The following is a 25714-nucleotide window of genomic DNA, read 5'->3' on the forward strand; positions in this document are numbered from 1 at the left end:
GACTTAATGTAGTGCAGTGGTTCTCAAAAAAAAACCTTTTTAATTTCAAGAAACACCCCCCCAGTTTGATATTGCATTTGGGCCACAGACCCCCATAACTCAGAGAGGGTGTACAAATGGAACCGAATGGACCCTTACGGGTCCATTCGGTTCCATTTGTACACTCTCTGAGTTATAGATCTGTAAGGGTCTGTTTGGTTCCTAACTATCCTGGGGGTCCCTTGTACCCCACATTGAGAACCACTGATGTTGTGTATACTCTGTAGTACCACGGTGTCGCTAGCAAAAGAACAAAGAACCGCGCTATAGGTTTGCGCCGGCAGTGCGCGAGTTCAAGCGTAGCCTAATATGAACGTCATTTCTAATTTAAGCCGTAGATTATGCGCTACTAAGGGTTGCAGCAGCTGAAATAGTTACAAAGCAGGCATAAGTTACAGTTTACCATAAATCTCACGCCCTAGTCGTTAGTTAAGTGTAAAGTAATCTGTAAAAATAGCGAAAGTCATGGTGCATCGCTTGGATAACTTGGAGGAGGAGGGCGATTTATGCTGTCCGTTTGGCGTTGCGAATGCATTCTCTGTGACAGTTTACATACCCGATACAAATTTACGATGACAGATTTATGCCCGTGCTTTGGTTTTTCCACGAGCGGAGATGCTGAGGATAATCGAGCTGCTGACAGAGACAATTACACACAACACTATTTTTTTCTCCACCCTCCGCGAGACCACATCCCTGGGCGAGAAACTGTTATTGAGCGTGACATGTTGTAGCCTCTGAAATAACGTTACATAAAAACGATCAACAGTGATTGAGACACGCAACAAGGAGTTTATTTTAGAGAGAAGGGTAAAATTACAGTGAAGATGGAGAGCGCTCACCGCATATGTAAACCTAACAGTCTATGATGGAATAGTATTATCAATTGATTAATGTTAATAAAATAGAATTTTAATAAACACTGGACATACAAAAGATGTAGATGCACAAACACACACTATGGACTGGACTTGTACGCCCGCCACTGGTAACGGAGGGAACATAAACACAGCTGTAGTATGTACACTGTATGTGAAAGATATAAAAGACACACTCTGCCACGGAATAAACTGACCAGGTTTAACCCAATCAAACATCCGATCACTGTCTAATTACACCTACTTTAGTTAAAGCTACAATCCTTATCCAATTAAACCCTCTAGCCTAGGCCTAGTAAATTGGACCCGAGTTGGCTCTGTACTTGCTGTACTGCTTTTTTTGTGTCTACACCAGAAATAGTAGTGAGACCACCTCCAACCACTGCAGATGTACTACCGTAGTTATATTGAATTACATGGTATGCATATCTACATATGTATAGCACCTTCATCCAAAGTGCTTTACAGTCACTAGTGTGCATCACATTCACCCATTCAGACACATTCACACACCGATGACGGAGGCAACCATGCAAGACACCTGCTCATTCAGGGAGGTTGGGGGGGGGGTCAGTGTTCTGCTCAAGGACACTTCGACACAGAGCCAGGGGGAGCCAGGGATCAAACCGGGAACCTTCTAGTTCCCATGATTGACATACAGTACAGATGGGCAAAAATCACCTTTTATTCATTAAAACAAGTCCCCGATTGTAAGGGACTTTGGTTAAAGGAGAAAAATGAATTCACCACTGAATGTGTGTGCATGTATGTGTGAGTGACTGTGTATGTGCAATGATGTTAGCCTGGCATGGCCAGACTAATATCACTGCGTAGATACTAGTCTGGAATCTCTGTGTGAAACCTGCATTTCCAAGGGCCAAATAAAAAAATGCCTCTGGTGATAAACCCGCCCCATATTTGCATACTGGGCCCTGATTGGTCCCTCACTATTTCGGAGGGAGTGAAATCCAATCACAACTGAGTGGTGCCAGACCAAATCTGCCGGGGGCAATTTTGATTTTGCAATGGCAGATTCGTCTGGTTTCCAGGTTACAATGATGTCCCTAATATTTTATTCACACAATAAGCAGTCATAAACACAGACCTACAGACATGGGTATAGATAGCGTGTCATAATGTATGACACAATGTCACATCAGTGAAACATGAGGGTACAGCTCACAATTGGGAAGGTGTCCCTTACAGTGTATCTTATGCATACAGTAAGCAGTCATAAACACAGACGACGTGTGTATAAAATGTATGACATTTCACATGAGAGTGTAACACTATTTGAATGATGTATTGTATTTTATGTATGCGCCTTCACCTCTGGTATGTCCCAACCACATTAACCCTGGCGTCCCTATTTTGGGCAAGTCATTATAGACAAAAATAAACATATATACAGTATGTATTTCTAAAAAATCTAAATGCAATTGAATTCAGTTCAGACATTTATTTAAAAAACATTTTCAAACATAAAAAAAACCCATCTATTTTTACACCGACACCGTCCTACGACAAAGTATAAAATAAGGCTTAAGTGGTTAACTGTATTGCTGCTGCTTCTGGTTATCTGAACCATTTCTGCTTTAAATTCACATTGATCTTGTCAGGAACGACCAAAACGTGGATCTATATTGGAACAGAAATTATATATTTCTAACCTCTTCTTCAAAGGTCTTTTCATTGTAGGCCTAGACTTGGAAAAAAAGAAAACAAAAATCTGAGTTGTGTTTTCAAGACAAAATAAATAATGGATTTCTGTTCCTGTATGTGATTCAAGCCTTTGAGAAATGATTGTCTATATTTTTTTCTATTGAATAAATAACTTGTTATATTGGCTATATTTTCCCTCTTTTATTGTCGTCTCCCTAATTGCTTCTGGCAAACTGGTGTTTAACAAGAATTCTACCAGGGGACCCAAACACTTAATAAGGCCAAATACAGTCCAAAATGTTGTAGCTTCATCTCATGATGTGTTCTAGCCCCATCTGTGACTTCAACCTCCGCTGTAGCTCCAGTACTTGGTTACATAGCAGAATCAGAATCAACTTCGATTCTGATTCACAGGTCTACAGGTGTAAAACAGTGGGTGAAATTAGTTTTTGTGCAAGCTCCATTGTTTTCGTTATTTCCATAAGAGAAAGGGAAGAAGATGAATGGGGGGCAAGGGGAAGAGAAAACCTAGCATAAACCATCCAGCATAAAGGTAGTCAGTGCATCCTACAGATGTATGTAGTTTTGACGGAGTGGTACAATTTAAAGAAGGGTTGAAACAACCTTTTAAATCAGGTTTTTTGACAGCTTGCGCGAAAATTGAAAGCGGAAGCGCATTCTCAGTCAGTAGCAGATGAAGATCAGATGAAGAATGTGCCTTCATGTTAAATGTGGCACAGGCTGTGAAAAAAACTACAGACATCTGTAGGATCCCGGAACTACAGTACCTTCCTCCTATTTCCCCCCCAAGTCACAGATGGGGCTAGATGTGTTTCATGGTTTGGGGTCCACCACACACACATGCATCGGAAGTTTTCTTCTTGGATGTCGTGCAGTGTCCTCACTGACCCGCAGACCGCTCAGTGTTTTCCAGACAGCCCAAGGTTGGCCGCTGGCAGCTACTGTAGCTTGTGGATTAAGGTGCATTAATCTTGGTTCCAGCCCGCTTTGAGCCTGTTTCTAGTTCCAGTGGTACAGAAAAACAAGGCTTAGGTCAAAGCCTGGTATACAGTGTATGGCTGGTCCTTATGTGAAATGCTGGAGGGCTTTTAATTTGAAACGACGGATACAGGAACCGCCGATACTCGCAGTCTGGGTGGTTTCCAATCACTATTGTTGAATGTGACAGGGTAACAACCACATAGTAATCGTTTCCTCTATGGAAACTCCTGAATATTGTTAACAAAGTAAAAGCAAGCTGTAGATGTGAAATGAATCAAGATCCAAGAACAACTCCATGACCTGGCTGCTGCTATTGTTCTTTTAGTTCTTTTTTGTTCTTTGTTTTATCCCATAGCCTGGAAGGACTATTGTGCTGCATAGACCAAATCTTGATGTCATCGCCACAACCAAAAATGTATTTCCGGGTAGATAACACCAGCAGCATCGCATCGGAGCAGTTTAGTTCATTAACTTTATTTCTGAAAGAACAGGAACTCTTATATTGTTAGTGACTATTAGAAATATATAATTTTGTTCTAAATATCCACAGTTTGACAAACCAGACAAAAGTTCTGGACACTTTGTTTTATATTGTGCAGATTTCCATATAGACATTCTACCCTGGAAAACATGTTTGTTTACAAACATTCTGATGTGGTCTATAGGCTAGTTGGATGTAAGGCTGGCTGACCAACGTGTGAAACTACACTCAGTGGTCACTCAGTGCCTCAGCCACTCAGTGATGCAGAGACACTTGCGTTTATGGCCCCTGCGGTCCAGCCAAACACAAAAAAATAAATGGAGGAGAGGTTTTGTATGATGGGCCGCAGGACAGTCAATTCCTCATAAACCTTCTGTGTGAGGGCTGGGGTTTCATTTCACACGAGAAATTAGCCGCATTTTTCTCTGACGTTGTCAGGGGAGACGCTTACTGTATGTGTAAAAGCTGAATTTATACCCCCGAAAATGCAGAAAATAGCTGATGCACAGGGTACCAAGCTTGTGGGGGCACCAAACGCTTCGCCAAAAAGGGTAAAAGAGTGGAGCATTGCAAGTAACAGTGCTGAAATAGTGTCTGCTGAAGTAGCGGTTCACTTGTTGTTTTCAGGAAAGAAAGGGGAAAAACAGAGGGGTGGGAAGAGAGAGAACAAAAGGGTAAAGTAATGATAATGTAAGGACACACTCAAGTATCTGACAATGTATAAAGTCACCCTACCAACTTTGATGAGGCAGTATTGTGTTGTTCTAAAAACATGTTCTTTTCATTTCCTGAAAAGTTCATATTTTCGACATAGCTGGTTTCTGACCGACAGCAGAGAATATGAAATTAACCCATCTAGACCTGAGGCCGATTCTAAAAACGCCTTCTAAATCCTGACCTAAGTTTTCTGAAAAAACAAATATTTATTCATAAATTACAAAAAAATGACGTTGCTATATACGGTACTGTACATAGCAACAACTACCCTAAAAGGGGTTCCCACATTGAAAGGTAAAGTTGGTATAGGGGTTCCCGGTCTAAATGGGTTAAGAAATATATTAGATCTCTGCCAGAGATCTAATATATTTCTTAATTTCATATTTCTAATCAAGGCTGTCTTTGTACCCAATGTACAGAGACCGTATCATTGCCTGGGATGCTGTCAGCTTTCTTGGAAGGTGATGAAAGGGATGGAAGTGCATCACAAACTGTAATGCTGCCCAGTGGAATACAGGATCAACCAACACATGGAATTGAATGTATTACAAATAAAAATGTAGCGCATCTGTAACAAATCTTCATGTCTGGAAGCCAAAGGTTTTACAGTCCATTCGTAGACTTTGAGGAAATTATTAGTCAATCATTACTGTTGCCAGTGTCTTCTGGTGTAAAGTACACAACTAAAAATGTCCTATCTTTAATACCCTATTTAAGCCACACGGTATGTATCCTCCAGGTCTATTCAGAAACCCATACAACGTGCCAATAACACCTCTTGCTCTGATGTCACATTTAATACACCAAAAACAAAAATTCCAAGACAAGCTTGTTTCTCTACTGAATGTAATCACATGTGCTTCACAAATTAAAGAGATCCTCAACAGACACTGGCATGTGCTTCAAGCAGAACAGTCTTTGAAGGACTTCTGCAAATCCAATCCCCACCCGAAATCCTTTCATTCAGGAGTGCATCCACGGTCAAACACACTGATATGTACAAAAACATGGTTAAAAAAAAGAACCACATGGCTAACAACAACTGGAATGTACAGTATGTATAGTGGTAATTGTGCCTGTTGCAACAACATAACAGACAATCATTCAATCACACTGGAAGTAAGATTCCTATTTGTGAATTCATGGAAACTGGAAATCAACACGTGATTTACATGTTATTGTCCCTGTGGTCTAGCATATGTAGGACAAACCAAAAGACCCCTTAAAGAACGACTACCAGAGTACACGACTGCAATCCGCACAGGCAATATGGATTATTATGCAATTGCTAAATGTTATGCTGAAGCAAATCATGGTTCACGACAATCATGACGCCTACTGATGGAGATGTTCTAAAGAAACTGGCCCAGAGAGAAATGTATCAGATATACACACTCAATACTATGACACCCATATGACTGAATGACGATTGGGTAGCTTAAAATGCTTTTTCAAGACTGTCTGCGATGTACAGTATGTCCCTTCAGTGTCATTGGATGTGTAGGTTTAAGATACATGCCTCATGTTGTCTGTAATGGGTCACTAATTCATCAATCAGTGTTTGTACTTGTATTCTATTCATGTTCACTGCACTCCACCTTACTGTACAGTACATGATAATGTGTATGATCCCAGGAATATTTTGTTACATATATCAGACATGCACAATGGCTGTGACATTTGAACTCCTTATTATTGCTTGCTTGTAATGTTGTTGGTCTAGTTATTTAATATGGCTCTGCTGTTGCACTCAAAGTGCATTGTTGTGAGTACAAGGCCTCAAACGGGCATGCACAATTCTACTGCAGTCTGACCAGGTCTCTCATGAGCAATGGTTCTCAAAAAGAGGGGTCCGGGAAATGTGTTAATACAGCATCAAAATCAGTTTAACCACATTAACCTATTACTTTGGATATTCTAAAATAGCCGATCTACAAGCTCACAACATGACTCACTGTGAGCTTGTAGATCTGCTATTGTCAAAGAAAATTAAAACAATCTGGACATAAATCTTCTCTTTTGGGGGTCCCTGGCACCAAATCTTTTCAGATTATTCTGTGGTATTCAGGTATTCTGTGGCCAAATACATATCTATCCATACACATTATCTGTTATATGTAGTTAATGTAGATATGGAGACTGCTGGCTCCATGTGTACACTCTCAGGGTTAAATAAGCACTCAGGGTTCTTGCTGAGTGTAAGAGCAAAATAATCTCTTGGTGTCAAAAGAGGAAGGGAAAATAAAGAGAGCCTGGATGTCATCAGTCATAGAATGAAAATGCAGAAGTCCATGCAGAAACAAAGCTGGACATTGTGAAGGACAAACAGTACAGTAAAGTGCAGCCTGTGGGGTTGATAATATTCAGATTTGGGATGATGGCGTGTCCAGAGCTGGCTTTCAACGTGGACCATGGATACCTGGAGGGTCTGGTTCGAGGAATGAAAGCCCAGATTCTGACGTGCACGGACTATCACAACCTGGCGCAGTGCGAAACACTGGAGGGTAAGATACCGTAAGATATCGTAATTACTGATCAAACTACTGAAGCCTAATTTATACTTTGTCACACAGTGTGTGTGTGTGTGCGTGTGCGTGTGTGTGTCACCCTAAAATAGAATTTACGTTGAGATAATAATATTGGACAATAAGTTATTATCTACAATGAAGATTTGGCTTGTGATGAAATATCATTAGGTGACACAATTTGTGGGCTTGTAGAATGTTTAGTTTGAGTATTATTTGAATGTAAGGGCTTAATAGCTCTGATGTGACAGCATCAAAGCCATCTTGTCACTCTGCTGTTCAGCATAAGGAGAGACTTGTTCAAATTCACAAATTAAGAGTGAGCTGCCCAGCATTATAGAAATAACAACATGTGAATTCTATTTCAGGTGGATTTTCCCTTTAGATACATCCCAGTCAGGAAATGTTGATTGATTTCTGAAACAGGGTGGTAGTGGCTCAGGAGGTAGTGCGGCCGCTTGGGAATCGGAAGGTTCCCGGTTCGATCCCGGCCACCCCTTATGTTACTGTCGAAGTGTCCTTGAGCAAGACGCTGAACCCCTAAATGCTCCGGATTGCATGGTTTCCTTCGCCATCGGTGTGAATGGATGAATGTGATGCACATTGTAAAGAGCTTTGGATAAAGTTAACCAGAATAAAATGATGTTCATACATTTTATGAACATCATTTTATCCTGGTCAACTTTACACTAATGTCCTTTGAATTAAATTATGCCATGAATGAAGAAAGCCGCCGCGAGCTTTCAGTCCTAAGACCTTCATGAGGCATTAAATTATGCCATGAAATTGAGAAATGCAATTCTCAATGCATTGGACCTTTATGTATTTTTAGAAGCAAGTGTGTCACAAGGTGGAATGTTTTTTCCATTCCGACCAAACAACATCTATTTTGGTTACTGAAAGAAGCATAAAAGCCTAGTGCTGGTCAGTCTAAATGTCTATTTCTTTTTTCACTTAGGGAATTTGAAGTCACAGTCTATATTGTTAACTATATGTTACCCATAACAACTTACTCAGTCTATAGAGCGTGCCAACGCGTCGTCACCACGGGGGGGCGCGGCATAGTAGCGCAGACATGTTGGTTTTGGGCAATGTTAAGTCAACCTGGTTTATACCCCTCAAAGATGTCCGCTGCTACCAAAAGACCCTTTTTGACGCCCCCTTCAGGATTTTTGGCACGCTCTATAAAACCTTCCAATAATACATTAAAAGGGGATAAAAGTGGGAGCACTCAAATGACCATCACAGATTGCAGGAGGGCATCTTATTCTCAGGTTTATGCAGGACTGATGTTTCAACGTCTAAAGAGAGATTATGTTAATAGATCATTTTTAAAAATGTGAATAAAATGTCACTTGCATAATATGTTAATATGGTATTCTCATACTATAGTCCCTCTGATGTGCACTAGAATTCCTCACAAATACTATGTATTTGATTCTAATATCTCAGCCAAAACAGATCTGTCAGAAAAAAACAGATATCTTCATTGCTGGATAGACTGAAATGTAATTATTCAGCTATGGCAAATCAGAGATAATAAAAAAAACAAAGATAGCTGAAAACTGAATCCTTGTCTGCACCCAATGGCAATTACTCTGTACATACTGTGTGTGTGTGTGTGTGTGTGTGTGTGTGTGTGTGTGTGTGTGTGTGTGTGTGTGTGTGTGTGTGTGTGTGTGTGTGTGTGTGTGTGTGTGTGTGTGTGTGTGTGTATGCTTGTGTGCGTGCTTGTGTGGTAAGTCACTGTCACATCCTCTTCACAGTGGAGACAATTAATCATGTCTTTTCATAGGATGGTATTTGGTAACAGCCGTGTGGTTTGTAAATACAATTGAGCTATGATTCAGGGTGTCTGCAAACGTCTGGAGGCACATTTAAAGGGAAACATAGCAGATTTTCAACCTCACCAAGAGCCACATACACATATACACATATACTGTACCCTGTTACGACTCACTACCTTCCACGGCAGACACAACACAGCAGACAGATTCACATCAGCCTTCAAATCCAGAGCCAGAAACAGTCCCTGAACACATTTCATTGCCACCCAGTCATTGGGCCCCAACATGACATTAATAGTACAGCTTGAATCACATTAGTATACGCACAGCATACAGCACAAGCAGCAGCAGCAGCAAATAAGAACAAAACCAAGTTCCTACCTTGAGCCGTATTCTACTTGAATGCATTCTGGTGTAGCAGAGTGGCCAGGGACTTCTGTAGTAAGGCTTCAGGGTCCAGCATTCACAGCTGTATGGGAGTAGGCCTGTCACAATTATTACATAATCGTCTAAAATTATTTAATATAATCGCAATTATTTTTGCATAATCGTCATAATCAATTCAATGTTAAAAAATGTCATATATTTCTTGTCTAAAAAATGTTTGCATCATCTGTTGTCTGTTGTCTACAAAAGAAAATAAAGTACAAATCATAAAATAAAAAAAAGTCATATATTTTCAAAAAATGTCAAAAATAGTGGAAATAGCCGATCTATAAGCTCAAAACGCGTCGCATCGCGTATTTTCAAACATTTTTGTATTTTTACTTTTGGTACTTTAAGTACACTTTGATACCAATACGTTTGTACTTTTACTCAAGTAAATGTTTATTTCCGGACTTTTACTTGTAACAGAGTACATCTACATTGCAGTATTGATACTTTTACTTAAGTAAAACATTTGAGTACTTTTTCCACCACTGTAAATTACTATTTTCAATTGCCACTAAACCAAATAAGATATTGTTCACCTTCAACATCCCCCTACATTGTGCAGGGGGACATATGCAGTGGTGGACAGAATACTGAAATATGACTAGGGTATGCCTTGAAATAAATTGAGAGATTATCTAGATGTGTAATTCAGGTTGTAACACTTGCTCCAATATCACTTTCAGTTAAACAATCATTGGTAAACGTTAAGCGTGAGGTTACACACACACACACACACACACACACACACACACACACACACACACACACACACACACACACACACACACACACACACACACACACACACGCTTTATAATTATAAAGTGACATGCTAATGCTACTCACCTGGAGAATAAACCCAGTTGGAATGAAAACGACCAACACAGATGATAACCTTCTCTTTCAACTGTCACACGTGACTCAGCAGTTAATTCACTAACTGACAACACTGACAACAACTCTATTCAACTTCCATGAGGTGTAACGTTACATTTTATAACTAATTGTTTGTTTCACTCGTTTCCTACCAAACATAATGGAGCTTGATAGGGGTATGTTTTGCAGCAGGTGTGGGGGAGGGGGCGGGGAAACCAGAGGATTTTAAAGAGCCCGCGTGAAGCCTGCTTAGGGAGTGTCACATGTCTACTTTCTAGGAAGTATTTGCCAATAACACATAACTTTGTGTCTCATTTTGCTGTTTTGCTTTTGTTTGTAGACTGTTTTCCCGGCTTTTGGATGTTGCCCCCAGATGTTAAGCAAGCACACTAGAGATTAGATTAATGAATAGCGCCTACTTTGTTTGAATTGTATAATGTGTATTCTTTTTGTACCAAACAAAGAAAATACAGTCAAATTGAAATAAAACGAAATAAGTCATTATTAGTATTAATATTAATATTAATATCAATATTGATATTGATATTAATATTAATGATACAATAATATGTATTTATTTATATATGTATTTGCACATGTGAGTGTTTCAGTTCTATTACAATTTTTATAATGAAAAATGATGGCATAGTCAACTTTATTATGTGGGCCTGACACAGCATGCCAATCATCAATCTTTTAATTAACGAACCAAGATAAGCAACTCTGGTCATTCACTTCTCTAATCAGTAAAGGTCAGTGTTGATTTCTTATTTCAAGTTGAGCATAAACACACCACCTGGTGTGTGTGTGTGTGTGTGTGTGTGTGTGTGTGTGTGTGTGTGTGTGTGTGTGTGTGTGTGTGTGTGTGTGTGTGTATATATATATAATTTTAATGTTATATTATCCCGGCCCAGGGGGTGGGAAACGCTGGCTTATAAAGTCTATGCTTGTCTCCTGTGCAGACATGAAGCTCCACCTGCAGACCACAGAGTACAGTGGGCTGCTGTCGACGGCCAGCGAGGAGGAGCTGACAGTGTCCCTGGTGGACAGCAGGCTGAGGGACAACCTGCTGGCCGAGTTCAGCTGCCTGCGCTCCAACTCCCTGCCACCCCTCTCATCCTTCCTCGACTACATCACGTATGTTCACAATCAGTTCTTCTCAAAGTATAAAAATCACACCCTGTGTGAAGGAAGCGGTGCCTTTGGGGCGGGGCGTAACTCATTTCAGTTCGTCCCTATTGGTGGTCTGAGTCCACTTACCAAATTTGTACTTGGTAGCATGCTGCAAACTGGAATGATGGCTGTTTAAAGGCCAGCCAATGGGCAGACAGAGGGGGCGGGGCTTAAGTAATTACAGTTCGTCCCTATTGGTGGTTGTAGTGCATGTACAAAATTTGTACTCCGTAGCATGCTGCGAACTTGAGTTATGGCTGTTTAAAGGCCAGCCAATGGGAAGACAGAGGGGGCGGGGCTTGAGCAATTCATGCTCGTCCCGTATTGGTGGTCTAAGTCCACATACCAAATTTGGACTTGGTGGCATGCTGCAAACTGGAGTTATAGCTGTTTAAATTCCCGTGCTCATCCCGTGCTCATACGGGCGGACGTCCCTGGGGGTCCCTGGACCCCTCTTTTATAACCGGTGGCACGTGTGGCCAATGAGAGGAGAGATGGCATAGGCAATCTCCAAGTCCGTGTGTGTGTGTGTGTGTGTGTGTGTGTGTGTGTGTGTGTGTGTGTGTGTGTGTGTGTGTGTGTGTGTGTGTGCGTGTGTTTGTATGTGTTGCTTCTTTGCCGTGCTCATCCCGGGCTCATACGGACACACAGACAGACACACAGACACACAGACACGGAGTCAAAGCCAAGTGTAGAGCGGTTGGCACCGCTAAAAACGAGAAAGGCAAAGCAAGCCAAATATAAAGATCAGTAAATAACTGAAATCACTCTGCATTAGAAACAGATGATAGTAACCAACAGTGATCACAATAATGAGAACAAACAAAATACACAATAAAACAATTTTACAATAAAAGTGAAATAGCCCAATTACGGCATATACAGTATATGAGATTTATCAATTTGTGTTTTAGTAACTTTTTAAAAATTAAATAAATGATGGGGTGTGTGATGTTGATCGGGAGCATATTCCAAGCAAAGGAAGCTATAAAAAGTACAGTTTGTGGTCTTGGCACCACCTAATTATCCCCATGAAAAAATAATAATATAGCCTTCTATATTTTCACAAAGGAAGTGTGGTGTGTTATTCCAAATAACACTATTCAACTCAAGGTTGTAAGGTCAAGTTTATTAATATGTCCCGAACTGGGCAATTCATGCTATGCAGTGGAATAAAAGGCAGCCTGCAAGAGGTAAGTGAAACATTTGAGTGTCGATGTAAGGGAGCAGTTCCACAGGCAGATGCAGCCTATGCATGTGTAACGCCCGGGATTCAAACCGTGGAAAGCCAGCATCTTAACCACAAGCCTAAAGGGGAATCCCCGCTTGGCCGGAGGAGATATTAAGCTTTTGGTCTTCAGGCAGAGGCTTTGAACCACTCTGCTTCGCATGCAGGTGGTGGACAGTTTCTGCTACCTTAATTGGAGACATACAGTATAATTTATAATGTAATAATGTATATCTGCAAAGTAACTAGTAACTAAAGTTTTCAAATAATTGTAGTGGAGTAAAAGCACAATATTATGCCTCTGAGATGTAGTGGAGTACCTAGAGGTAAAAGTATTGGAAATTGGAAATACTCAAGTAAAGTACAAATACCTCAAAATTTTACTTAAATACAATACTTAAGTAAATGTACTCACTGGAAGAAGTGAAACATGGGCCCTGAGGGTGGAGCATGAAGAGAAGCTGAACAGAGCGGAGATGAGGACGATTAGATGGATGTGCAGTGTGTCACTGAGGGAGAGGAAGACCAGCGCAGAGCTGAGACAGAGGATAGGAGTGGAAGCCATAGAGGATGTGGTGAGGAGAGGCAGACTGCAATTTGTACGGACACGTAATAAGGAAGGAAGACAGTGGGTGAAGAAAGAGGTTAGAGGGACAAGACCCACTGGCCGTTCTAAGAAGACCTGGCAAACGACCGTGTTGGCTGACATGAAAGCACTCGGCATCGACCAGGAGGTGACCATGGAACGTTTCCGGTGGAAGAAAGCCATGGCGAGGATCCAGTCCAACCCAGCGGTATTTTGATGTTTCTCAGCAGCACTTGACCAAATCACTGGGCTGTACTCCAGGTGTGACAAAACAAGTGACCAAACAACATGAATCATAACAGAAGATGGAACACAGCAGCAGTTCCTTGGAATAGCAATGCTCAATCTCAAGATCAGTCTGATCAAGACAATGAACACCCAGTGACCTGGGCTTGGTGACCATGCTCAAGTGATTCTTCATCTATAAATAAACTAAGTGCAGTGGCATTAGCAAGAGCATTCCTAGTATCAAATGCAATAGATTTAGTTTTGGCCATGTCTAATTGGTTCATTTGTTCAGACCACCAGATATAAGCCATCAGCAGCAGCAGCTGATCATAGCTTTTAGTTGAAACCTGTTTGTTTTCACACATACATATTATGTTTGTGTGAGTTATAATAGATTCTCTGCTCCCTGTCGATCGTTTCGGAGAGTGGCCCCTGGGCTACATGGTATTGAACATACCTTCCCCTCACACAATCATAAGGTACAGTAGGCCTACTGTATGTTCTGCTTTTAACGTATTGAAACACTGAATACTGTACACTACTGATTGAATGACAGCAAGCACCCACGTCCTTCACCTAACACCCCACTGTCTGAAACAAACTGCTTCTGACTGTACAAACTGCATTCTTTCCAACAAATCAAAACATGATTTGCAGCAGTGGCTCCCAAAAGTTCTAGCTCAAGACCCAAAAAATACATTTGGTGTCTCCCTGGGAACCGAACATACAAAAAGAAATTATGAATTTACCACGCTTAAGCCCTATTCCAATATGTCAGTATCATGGTCAGTACATTGGTCAGTATCATGTCAGTATCATGGTCAGTATCATGATCAGATCATGATCAGATCATGATCAGTATCATGGTCAGTATCATGGTCAGTATCATGGTCAGCATCATGATCAGCATCATGTCAGTATCATGGTCAGTATCATGGTCAGTATCATGACAGTATCATGGTCAGTATCATGTCAGTATCATGGTCAGTATCATGGTCAGTATCATGACAGCATCATGATCAGCATCATGTCAGTATCATGGTCAGTATCATGACAGTATCATGGTCAGTATCATGGTCAGTATCATGGTCAGTATCATGTCAGTATCATGGTCAGTATCATGTCAGTATCATGGTCAGTATCATGGTCAGTATCATGGTCAGTATCATGGTCAGTATCATGGTCAGTGTCATGTCCATGATACTGACATAATACTGATGATGTCAGTATCATGACATAATACTGATGATGTCAGTATCATGACATAATACTGATGATGCACCTGATTCCAGTATCATGGTCAGTATGAACACAACCCTGTCACTGTGACAGGGTTGTCAGGGCTGGTAACATGTTTCCATGTTGCCATGGTAACATGTTACACATGGGCCTGACAAGTGTATCCTCATCATACAATTCAAATTATAATCATATTATAATCATTATAATTTCTCTCCCTGGGAAGTAGGCTGGCTAAGTATTACATAATTACAGTTAACAGTCCAGTTTAATGTAAAATCTGATATTTAGAAAGCAATGAGATGTTTTCTAAATTGTATAAGCAACCTAATACACAACAAAAATAAAGCTTACATTTTAAGTGGGTGTGGGCGATGGTAAAGGACCTGGATATTGGATAGGGGGCACTGGTCCAAGAAAGGTAGAGAAACACTGGTCTAGATTAAAGACCATCTCTAATTGTACAATATCCAGTCACTGAGACAGATTTTAGAGAGATTTGAGACACAACAGTTTGAAAAACGCATGCATTGAAACAAATATCGCTAAAGCCCTGCCTAATCAATCTTACAGTTTTACAAAAAGGCACACAATAAAAGAAAAAGGCTGCAGATAAATCAGTGGTCTTCAGTGGCCAAGGACCCCCTAACTGAGAGAGAGATGAAGCAGGGACCCCCTCTATATTGTATACAATTGTGTTTCAGATTATACATTTTTTGTTTACTTGGTCTGCTCTTTTTTCCCTCTACACCTACACTGTATACCTCTACCCCTTTGCCAAAAATAGCCGAGGCGTTGTGAGCTTTTAGATCGGCTATTTTTGGCTAAAGTTCTCCTCAGAAAAGGGATGCTAGGGTTCAAGTGGTTAAGGTAAAAAAAAAAAGATCCTATCACACAAAGATTTGGCGGCCCCACTGTAGTAACTCTGAGGACCCCCTAGGGGTCCCGGACCCCCTGTTGAAGACCGCTGGCCTAAATGAACAAAAAAATGGGACAGAACTCAAAGTACTAGTCAGGAACCACACTCATGTTTCCCTCCTCCTCCTCCTCCTCCTCATGGCCTTGTTTCCATAGCTACGGCTACATGATAGACAACGTGGTGCTGCTGATAACCGGAGTCCTGAAGCAGAAGGACGTTGGCGAGCTGCTCCCACGATGTCACCCGCTGGGTGCCTTCGACCAGATGGCGGCCGTGGGTATCGCCCACACCTCCACCGAACTGTACTCCGCCATCCTGGTCGACACACCCCTAGGTGGTTAAACACTTGAACACTGTAGCATCCCTATTCTGGGGGGGACTTCCGACAAAAATAGCAGATCTACAAGCTTGAAAAGATTCAAACTAAGGACATTTTCTCTATGATTTTAGTTAGTTAGTTAGCATGTTGGTTTTATGCAGTGGTGGAATAAGTACTCAAATGTTTTACTTAAATAAAAGTATCAATACTGCAATGTAGAAGTACTGTTACAAGTAAAAGTCGAGAATTAAAAATGTACTTGAGTAAAAGTACAAAAGTATTGGTATCAAAATGCACTTAAAGTACCAAATGTAAAAGTACTAAAATGTTTGAAAATAGCAGATCTACAAGCTCACAACGTGTCGCGATGCGACGCGTTGTGAGCTTGTAGATCGGCTATTTTTATAATGTTTTATTCGGCTAGTTTTATAATGTTTGATCAATTCTAGTTTTAGTTATTTTGTTAGTTTTAGTTAACTGTAATAACCCTACAGTGATGTTCTATGTGTGGCAGCTCCATTTTTCCAGGACGCTGTGTCTGAGTCCAACCTGGATGAGATGGGAGCCGAGATCCTCAGAAACAAACTGTTCAAGGTGACTATAAACAGATCAGTGCTATCGCTGTGGTGGACAAAGTATTCAACCACAGTACTCGAGTCAGAGTATAGATAATCCTGGTCGTACATTTTCAGGTAGGTGACAAAATTTAAGCCAATCAGGAGAGAGCACTGAAAATGCATTTTCTGTTTTAATAAAGAGCTGGAGAGACATGGGAGACACTCTTTAGCAATGAGCAATATAAAGCTATTTAACGCTTATTTTAACCAAAGTAAATCACTTACCCTACCTTTAAGTACTTGCTTTTTCAAAAGTACATGCTTTTAAAAATACTTAAGTAATAAAATGCTAAGAATGTTATTGTTGTTTAGACAGATGCTGGGTTTGACGTTTACCTGGTATCCTAGTTTCTTTGAAACACAACATTGTTTTTCTTTGCACTCTATTTTCCCTGTCTTTGTTGACTAGGGTTCATGGCATTTACTCTGATCTTGCACTAGTGGCTCTGGAGAAGAGCTTCTTCTAAATGCTTAAATTGTAAATTGTAACAGACTGGAGTATCTTAGACTCTAAGATATTGCAAAGGCTCCCAACTGGTATTCAGGGGGCCTTGATAGTGATAGTCTTCTGTCCTACCAGGACATTTTCAGTCACACCTGGGATGCCAGGTGAATGCATTGCGATTAAATACCCACTACTACAGTAACCAGTATGTCTGTAGAACTATAACGCTTTAACTTTACATTGCTTCATGTACATAGATCTCAGAGGATTAATTTCTTGTATGTGAGATTTATTCAAAAATAAAAATGCCATGCTTCAAAAAAGAATGAATGAGCCAGATTATCCATATATTGCATTGAGCCAGTCCCTGTTGGACTTTTACCATCCATGCTTTTCACAGCATCCTCTGCGCCAAAAATGTAAATCATTTTCGTGCTCAGATAAACACATTTTCACTAGATTTTTCATTATTCCTACAAATAAGAAATACAAAAATAAAAAGCAGCCACTGCTTTGCACAGAGACAAGTGGCGAGAGAGGGAGAGAGTAGTAGCCCAAACTTTATTGCTGGGAGAAAGTGTTTAAATACCCAGTCTGAAGAATCAACTTTGGAGCTCCAATGCACGGGGCTGCATGCGTACCGGTCGCCGTCATACTTTAATAGTCGGTTTAAATAAAGAACATAACTTATAATGAGCTTGTAATTATGAAGTTGATATGCCTAGATATCAGTCACCGATGTGTCTTGGACATAAATTAGGAGATATCACAGGAGAAAGGTGTGATTCTTTGCTTGCCCAATATATGCCGGTCTCCAGACATCATTATTCATTCATTCATTCATTCATTTTATTTAAGCTCAAAAGGCACTGAGGTTACCCTAATTTACAGAAACGTCGAGTAATTTACAGAAACGTCCAGCGAACAAAATAAAAACTGCAGCAAACAATAAGACAAACACAGAAGACATATAAAAACAATAACTTATAAGAACTAGATATATAAAAATGAAATCCTAAGTAGATTAAAAACAATTAAAAACATACGCAACGGAGCGTGGATCATGGATTTGAACTGTGCAAACAATGGCATTGAAACAAACTTTCAAATGTGTTAAAGGGCATTCCAAGAAAAAGAGGATTTGCCTAACTCAATGTGCGCCCTAGGGATTTTAAGTAAAAGTAAGTACATTATATCGTGTACAGCTCCAAGACAAGACAATATCTCAGACAGATACAAAGGATATTTCCCAATGAGGGTTTTAAAAATAAAATAACCAATATTTGTTGTGTCTCTCTGCTAGAGAGGGCTAGCCAACCATACCATAAAGCTCCCGTAATAAATCTGATAGCTGATGGCTTTAGGGTTGAGGCTGCAGCATTCCTATAGAGCCCATAGGATATTAGACAATATCACCATAGTCTAAAACTAAGGAACACCGTCTCTTCAGCAGAAAACTGTCAGCGTCTAATTAAATAAAATGTTCTTAAATAGGAGAAGACCTGATTGGTCTAATTGTTATGGCCAAAACGCACCCCTGACTATCCAGCTACTAAATACAACCTCTTTGCACCTTGGGCCGAGGCTTTGCGCCCAGATAACGGACCGTTTAACAGGCAAACATTTAAGGCAGAAACACCCAGCACATTTTGTGCTCTGCATTTTAGACCATGCACCAAGTCTATAGGGCCCAATAAAAAAACAAAAACATAATGGTTCAAATTTCAGATAATCAGAACAAAAGTCCAATTGGTTTACAGGGAACTGATAACACCTGTAAAAAGGGCAATGCAGTAGTAAAATGACAGTACCGTGCAGAGTACTAAAATATTCTGTCTAGGCATGTGACATCACACATGCAGACCAGTCAGGTGTGTTTGTGTCTAGGACCCTGGTCCTCCCTGGGGGCCCAAATGGACCCTCACGGGTCAATGGACTTTGGACATGATTGAAGTCCCAGAGATTAAAAGAATCATCTCAAATGGGGGTCCGTGGCCTTAATGCATATCAAACTGTGGGTAAAAAGGTTGAGATTATCCATATATTGCATTGGGCAAGTGCCTGTTGGACTTTTTCATCCATGCCTTTCACAGTATCCTCTGCACCAAAAATGTTAATAATTTTCGTGCTCAGATAAACCATTTTTCAAGCACTTGAGTTTTCATTATTCCTACAAAATAAGAAATACCGGTCTATCATATTAGACCGGTAATCACCGGTTTAAAATGTTCAAGACTGGGTGGCAAGTTATTAGCATTTGTGAGATCAAGGAGCTATATCGTTATGGCCAGCGTTTAGGAATTAAAAAGTCACAAATCTGAACTACTACAACTGAACTGTGTGTGCCTCTCATTGTTCAGAATGGTACCAACTAACTCAGGCGGTCCTGTACATTCAAGACCACTGCAAATTGCCTTATGGACTGCCCAAGTCTACTGTGTCATACCAGTTTTTACATCCTCCTTAGGGTTCGATTTGTAAAAAAAACAGAGGAGGAGACATTAACCACTTAAGCCCTAAATACTTCATCGTACAACAAATAGTGAATATAGTCCAACATATCAGTCTGCATGTACCCAAAGGAAAAGCACATACTTATTTACAAACTGACCAGAAGCGGGGATAAGACATCCCTATATTCAATAAAAAATAATGACCAGAGGGTCAGCAAATCAACCCCTGGTCCTTTCACTGTTTATGCTCCCTTACCCAACATCTCTATAAAGTATAGAGCAGGGAAAGAAGTACTTTAAAAAATGATGTCAACCAAGTTCAATAGCAAAATGCACTGCAGGAACTAAAAATATTATCAAGACTCGCCACCCACCACCATTTTAATTCTATTATAAAATGTTAGTTAAAGGACCACAGTGAAAATAAGCAAGCTTTTTTTGTCTTTTATCCATTTGAAAGATATGTACAAATAACATGCATTCTTAATAAAAAATCTGATGATAACGTAATGGCTGTTTTTTGAGGCGGCCGGGAGATGGGAGTTAAGGCACGCGTGTCTGGACTTCATGTGGTCCTTGGAGGAAGAAAAGCATCAGTGTTGAGAACTAAGTGGCGTAAATAAATCCTCTTCATTCAATCGTTAGGGTTAGGGTTAGGGTTAGGGTTAGGGTCTTGCAGAACGTGAGCGCTTATCCGTTTCGTGGCTGGCTGAACAGGAGCGGTGCCCGCCTGGACCGTCTTCTCACTGGAGTTCAGGACTTGGGAGGGGCCGGGGTGCCACCACCCCTGCTCCCGTGCTTGGAGCGGGACGCAGAGCGTTGGCGGCGGCCGCCGTTGCTACTGCGGCTACGGGAGCGAGAGCGGTAGCGGCGCCCACGGGACCGAGACCTGGAGCGGGACGCCGGGGACCTGGAGTGAGATCTGCTCCGAGGAGGGCCGAGGACTCCTCCTCCTCCTCTTTTGTTGAAGCGGTAGCAGTCATAGGCGTAGTGGCCCCTGTCTCCACATTGGTAGCACCTATCGCTGGGATCAAAACGGCGTTTACCGGGGCGACCGCCACGGCCCCTCCTGGACATGCCCGTGGACATTTCCACGCGAATACGGTTGCCACAGAGGAACTTTCCGTCCATGCCTTTCACGGCGTCCTCCGCGTCTCTGTGGTCCTCGTACTCGACGAAGGCGAACCCAGGCGGGTAGCGGGCTACCCAGACGGTTCGCAGGGGACCGTAGTGATTGAATGCTCGCTCCAGCTCATCCTTAGCAGCACCAGTTCCCAGGTCACCTATATAGACTTTACAGTCTGTGGCCCTACTTGACAAGTAGTATGACATCTGACCTGGCCTCCTTCCGCAAATTGGGTTGATGTACGAGTCAATTCTGAACAGAAAGGACTCCCCGATTACATGCAACCAATAGCTTCGACTATTATTGACCCTACTTTAAGTTTAAATATACACGTTACTAGTAAAGTTGCTACTTGGATGAGTATTAATTAATCGTACGCGTCACCTATAAATACGTATCCATGATGTATGACCCCATATTTGGGCAAGGCTTCAGCACCATCTGACTGCCACTGACCTCCATCCATTATGAAAGGAAAGTTAAATATTTCAAATAAAACATGAAAAAACGTCCTTGGTCAACTGGCAGCAAGTAAGTAACGTCATCAGACTCGTCATCTCCTATCGCGGGTAATAAGGTGAGACCAGGCCAGTCTGTGATGTCTGTGACGTATGATGACTCCATATTTGGCCAAGATTTCAGACCCTATCTCACTGACCTCTTAAGCCAGTGGTCCTCAAAGTGGCGTCCAGAGACCCCCAAGGGTCGTTGAGGAGTTATAGGTATGCAACTCTGAGAGTGTACGAACCAAATGGACCCGTAATGGGCCCTTGGCCTTATTGCATATAAAACTGGGGGTCCTTGAAATGAAAACGTTTGAGAGTCACTGATCTAAACTATCCAAACATGTCCTTTTGATTCATTACCAGGCTTATTTGGAGTCCTTCCACGCATTCTGCCAGCGGATTGGCGGCGCGACAACGGACGTTATGTGTCCTATCCTTGAGGTAAGGCAGTAAGATCCTCTGCGGACAGAAACAAGGCTTACAATAGTTTTCAATTATTTGACAGTTTCTTGTGTGCATGTGCGTGTGTGTGTGTGTGTGTGTGTGTGTGTGTGTGTGTGTGTGTGTGTGTGTGTGTGTGTGTGTTAAATCTTTGTGCACTCCTCAGTTCGAGGCGGACAGGAGGGCGTTCATCATCACAGTGAACTCGTTTGGGACAGACCTCAGTGGTTCAGAGAGGAGCGCTCTGTACCCCACCTGTGGCAGACTTCACCCCTACGGGCTGCAGCAGCTGGCCAGGGCAGAGGACCATGAGCAGGTCAAAGCTGTGGCTGACATCTACCCGGTGGGTCTGGATAACACTGACGGTCAGCTCTGTGCATCACTGTAGTTCCGGCTCAGGACAACTGTAGTTGAACCGGAAACGAATACGAAGGTCTACTGCCGAGCCAATAGCAATGATACTAATGAAGGCTCGGCTCCATTCTGGTCAAACAGAGTCAGGGTGCTGATATTGTACATGTTGGCTCACTAGAAAGTAGAAACACTACACCAGTGGATCTTAAAAGTGTGGTCCAGGGACCCTTATGGTTCTTTGAGGGGGTTCCAAATGGCCCCTTACGGGTGTACGGGTCCATTTGGTTCCATTTGTACACTCTCAGGGTTATGGGGGTCCTTGAAATCAAAACGTTTGAGAACCACTGTGCTACACTAAATGGAACAGAACCTTCATTAGTATCATTGGTATCACCTGTTAAGGAATTTCTTTCCAATATGGCGGCTGTGCAATCAAATGAAAAAGTGCAAAAGCAACTTCAATTTATGATGATCGAGTCGAACAGGTTTATGTTTACATTGTTGTTCAAATTGCACTTACAAATTAAATTAACACTATTGATGTGATTTGGGTTTTTTATATTATGGCTAGTGTTTTCGAAAGACTGCAACTTCTTATGTGAGTCGACGCAAGTGAAAAACTTATAGAAATTGAAATGAATGGCAGAATCGCAACATACTAAATTATTGTGATCTTATTGAATCATGGCCTAAGAATCGTGATCTTATGAAATTGTGAGTTCCTTGGTGATTCCAGCCCTTAACGAACAGTTCATGAGATGTAGCTATATTCTAAATGAGTGGTTCTCAAAGTGGGTTACAGGTCTGTAACTCTCCTAACTTGAACCACTGCTCTAGATTGAGTTTATAACATTCAAATGACGCATGATGCAGTGAGACTCAGCTTTAGAACGGGTTGATAATGGAAGCATTCCCTGCAGGACTATAAAATGATCTTCGAGGAACGTGAGCCTGGATCCAAGGCCAGAACTCTGGAGGACAGATTTTTTGAGCGAGAGGTAAAGCTCAATCAGTTTATCCAATTGCAATTACCCTGCCTGTCTGTCCTTACGTACATCTGTCTATCTGTCCTGTATGTATCTGTGTCTTTACCTGTCTATCTAACTGTGGTCTTTTAACCACATTAACCCTGGCATAGCTATTTTGGGCAGATGTTCATGATTGTCTCCGCCAGGCCGAAGGCATGTTTTACCCTCCGTCCGTCCGTCCGTGTGTGTGTCCGTGTGTGTGTCCGTCCGTGTCTAATCTCCGGCACCATTGGCTTGACCATAGAGATACTGTGTACCGATTTGCATGACGCTTGGACAAAATCTGTAGGAGTACTGTTAACACCTAATCTCCGGCACCGTTGGCTTGACTATAGAGATACTGTGTACCGATTTGCATGACGCTTGGACAAACTGTCCTCACTGTAAAAAAAATGTGCTTTACAAAAAGCGGCCTCCTGGTGGCGCTATAAAAGGCGTCGTGAAAATTTGTCTTTTGCTGTGACGCCATGCTGTGGAAAACACGCCCATAGGCTAAGCTCTGCTAGCCTGGGACCAGACGAATCTGCGAGTGCAAAAAAAAATTGCACTCTGCGATTTGGGTCTGGCACCGCTCCATAGAGAATCCACTTCCTCTCCCAGAAGACGTGGGGCACCAATCAGGGCCCAGTATTCGAATATGGGCGACTGTAATTGGTAGTTGGTTGTAGGTCTAACCAATTGCGTCGAGGGACATTTTTTTGATCCCGCCCCTTGGGAAACAAAACGTCCTCATGGAAGCACCAGACTCATATCGGCAGGGGCGGCAGTGGGGCGGCAGTGGCTCACGGGTAGAGTGGCCGGGTAGAGTGAACTGGAAAACCGCAAGGTTCCCTGTTCGATCCCGGGCTGGGGCGCTCCCCTAGAGTTAGTGTCGAAGTGTCCTTGAGCAAGACGCTGAACCCCTAATTGCTCCCGATGAGCAGGTTGGTGCCTTGCATGGTTTCCTCCACCATCGGTGTATGAATGTGTGTGTGAATGGGTTAATGGCACAATCAATGTTAAGCGCTTCGGATAGAAGCGCTATATAAATGCACCATTTACCATTTATATCCACGCAGTGATATAGTCTAGCTACGCCAGGCTAATGCTCTGCAGGACGTGTTGTGATTGGCTAGCGAGACACATGATGAAATTAACTTCAAACTTCGCAGACGTGCTGTGATTGGCTAGCGAGACGCATGATGAAATTAAAAAATCACACCAACTTCCTGACCTGGCGGAGACCTGTGCTCCGAGGAGCACATTTTCTAGTTTGCTATTTGCTTACTTTTTTAGCAAATAGCTAAAATAACAAATCTTCAAGCTCACATTCTTATTTCCTTGAGTAAATTTTGTTTGTTTTAATTTGTTTATTTTTATGTTATTCTAAAGTATTTGATTTTATTAACTATTGATTTTTACTGTACTATTTTGTTGTTTTAAAATCATTTCTATCTTTTTAAAGCACTTGGTAACTATGTTTCAAAAAGTGCTTTATAAATGAAGTTTATTATTATCATTCTTTTTCTGCAGGTGAAGTTGAACACGCTTGCGTTCCTGCAGCAGTTCCACTTTGGAGTGTTCTACTCCTACGTCAAACTGAAGGAGCAGGAGAATCGTAACATCGTGTGGATCGCCGAGTGCGTCACACAGAGACAGAAGTCCAAGATAGACAACTACATACCCATCTTCTAGTTCACTTGACTCTCAACGTCGGGTCAGGGGACCCCCAGGGGTCCAAATGAACCCTTAAGGTTCTTTTAACTCTGAGAGTTAATTAAACACTGAGGAATTTCCACTGTAGATTGGGGTCCCACTCCCAGGGATAAGAAATGATATCAAAAAGGGGGTCCTTGAAATGAAAAGAGTTGAGAATCACTGTTCGACTTAACATAGGACTAGAATAGATGCAAATGAATGCAGAGAAAAACTGAAATCATATAGTATTGACCCACTGACTGATGGCTTCATTGTTTGCACTGGTTATAATTAATGACAGAACTTTAGGTGGCCCAATAAATCGAAAACCCCATTTTTACATATTCACAGATCATTCATACAAGAGACACAAAATGTTAAACAATAAAGCTACTGCAAGGGCATTGGATAGTGTTTGATATAGTGTTTTCATTCACATTGTTGACATACAGCATGTCTAAATAAATCCATACATTGCGTGTGTTATGAAAGTACGTAATCAATTTGTACAAAATTCTGAAATGAAATCAGAGACACAAGTGCATTAATTAACATTAATTAACAGAGGAACAGTATAAAGAAGTGGTATAGCACATCAAAGTGATCAGCTATAGCAGCTAACGCACGTGAACCGAAACGCCCGTCTTCATTTGTGTCAAAGGTCCTCCCGTCTTTCATAGCCGCACTGAAATGAAAACAAGAAAACGCATTTGTCTTAAAAAATTCCTTTTGGCATTTCAGCATCACACAAGAGGAATTCAATGCAGAATAGCACTGCAAGATAAATCAAAAGATGACATGAAATGCTATTTTCAGAGTATTTAAGTTCTCTATTGTGACATTTTTCCATCTACAAGACTCTTCGCCGAAAATAGATGATTTACAAGCTCTGCAATTTTGGCCAAATGTTCCCCCCAGAATAGGGATGCTGGGGTTCAATTGGTATGGAAATTGGTTACGCTAATTAGGGACC

The 25714-nt window shown here is 41.5% G+C and overlaps 3 protein-coding genes across 3 annotated transcripts in view; 1 reads left to right on the top strand and 2 right to left on the bottom strand.

The window, feature by feature from the left end:
• The first annotated feature begins 7137 nt into the window (after nt 1–7137).
• LOC311046455 (V-type proton ATPase subunit d 1-like) lies at nt 7138–25705 on the top strand. Its single transcript, XM_084058766.1, has 8 exons — nt 7138–7283; nt 11365–11539; nt 15931–16109; nt 16609–16688; nt 21605–21682; nt 21849–22025; nt 22957–23034; nt 24577–25705. Exons 1-8 carry the CDS (start codon nt 7154–7156, stop codon nt 24736–24738), a joined length of 1059 nt encoding a protein of 352 aa, XP_083914892.1. The 5' UTR covers nt 7138–7153; the 3' UTR covers nt 24739–25705.
• Nucleotides 20300–20941, bottom strand: LOC311045957 (serine/arginine-rich splicing factor 7-like; the record flags this gene model as incomplete). Its single annotated transcript, XM_084058029.1, is given in 2 exon segments — nt 20300–20362; nt 20366–20941. Coding segments are annotated over 2 exon segments (639 nt in total).
• LOC311046452 (uncharacterized protein) overlaps nt 25336–25714 on the bottom strand; it is a 47533-nt gene continuing 47154 nt past the window's right edge. Inside the window, exon 29 of the mRNA XM_084058761.1 lies at nt 25336–25426. Within this exon, the coding sequence (XP_083914887.1) occupies nt 25416–25426 (11 nt within the window). The 3' untranslated portion in view covers nt 25336–25415. The remainder of the gene's footprint in view (nt 25427–25714) is intronic.

This window comes from Gymnoscopelus microlampas (assembly GCF_963454915.1).
Source record: "Gymnoscopelus microlampas genome assembly, chromosome: 5".
NCBI lineage: Eukaryota > Metazoa > Chordata > Actinopteri > Myctophiformes > Myctophidae > Gymnoscopelus > Gymnoscopelus microlampas.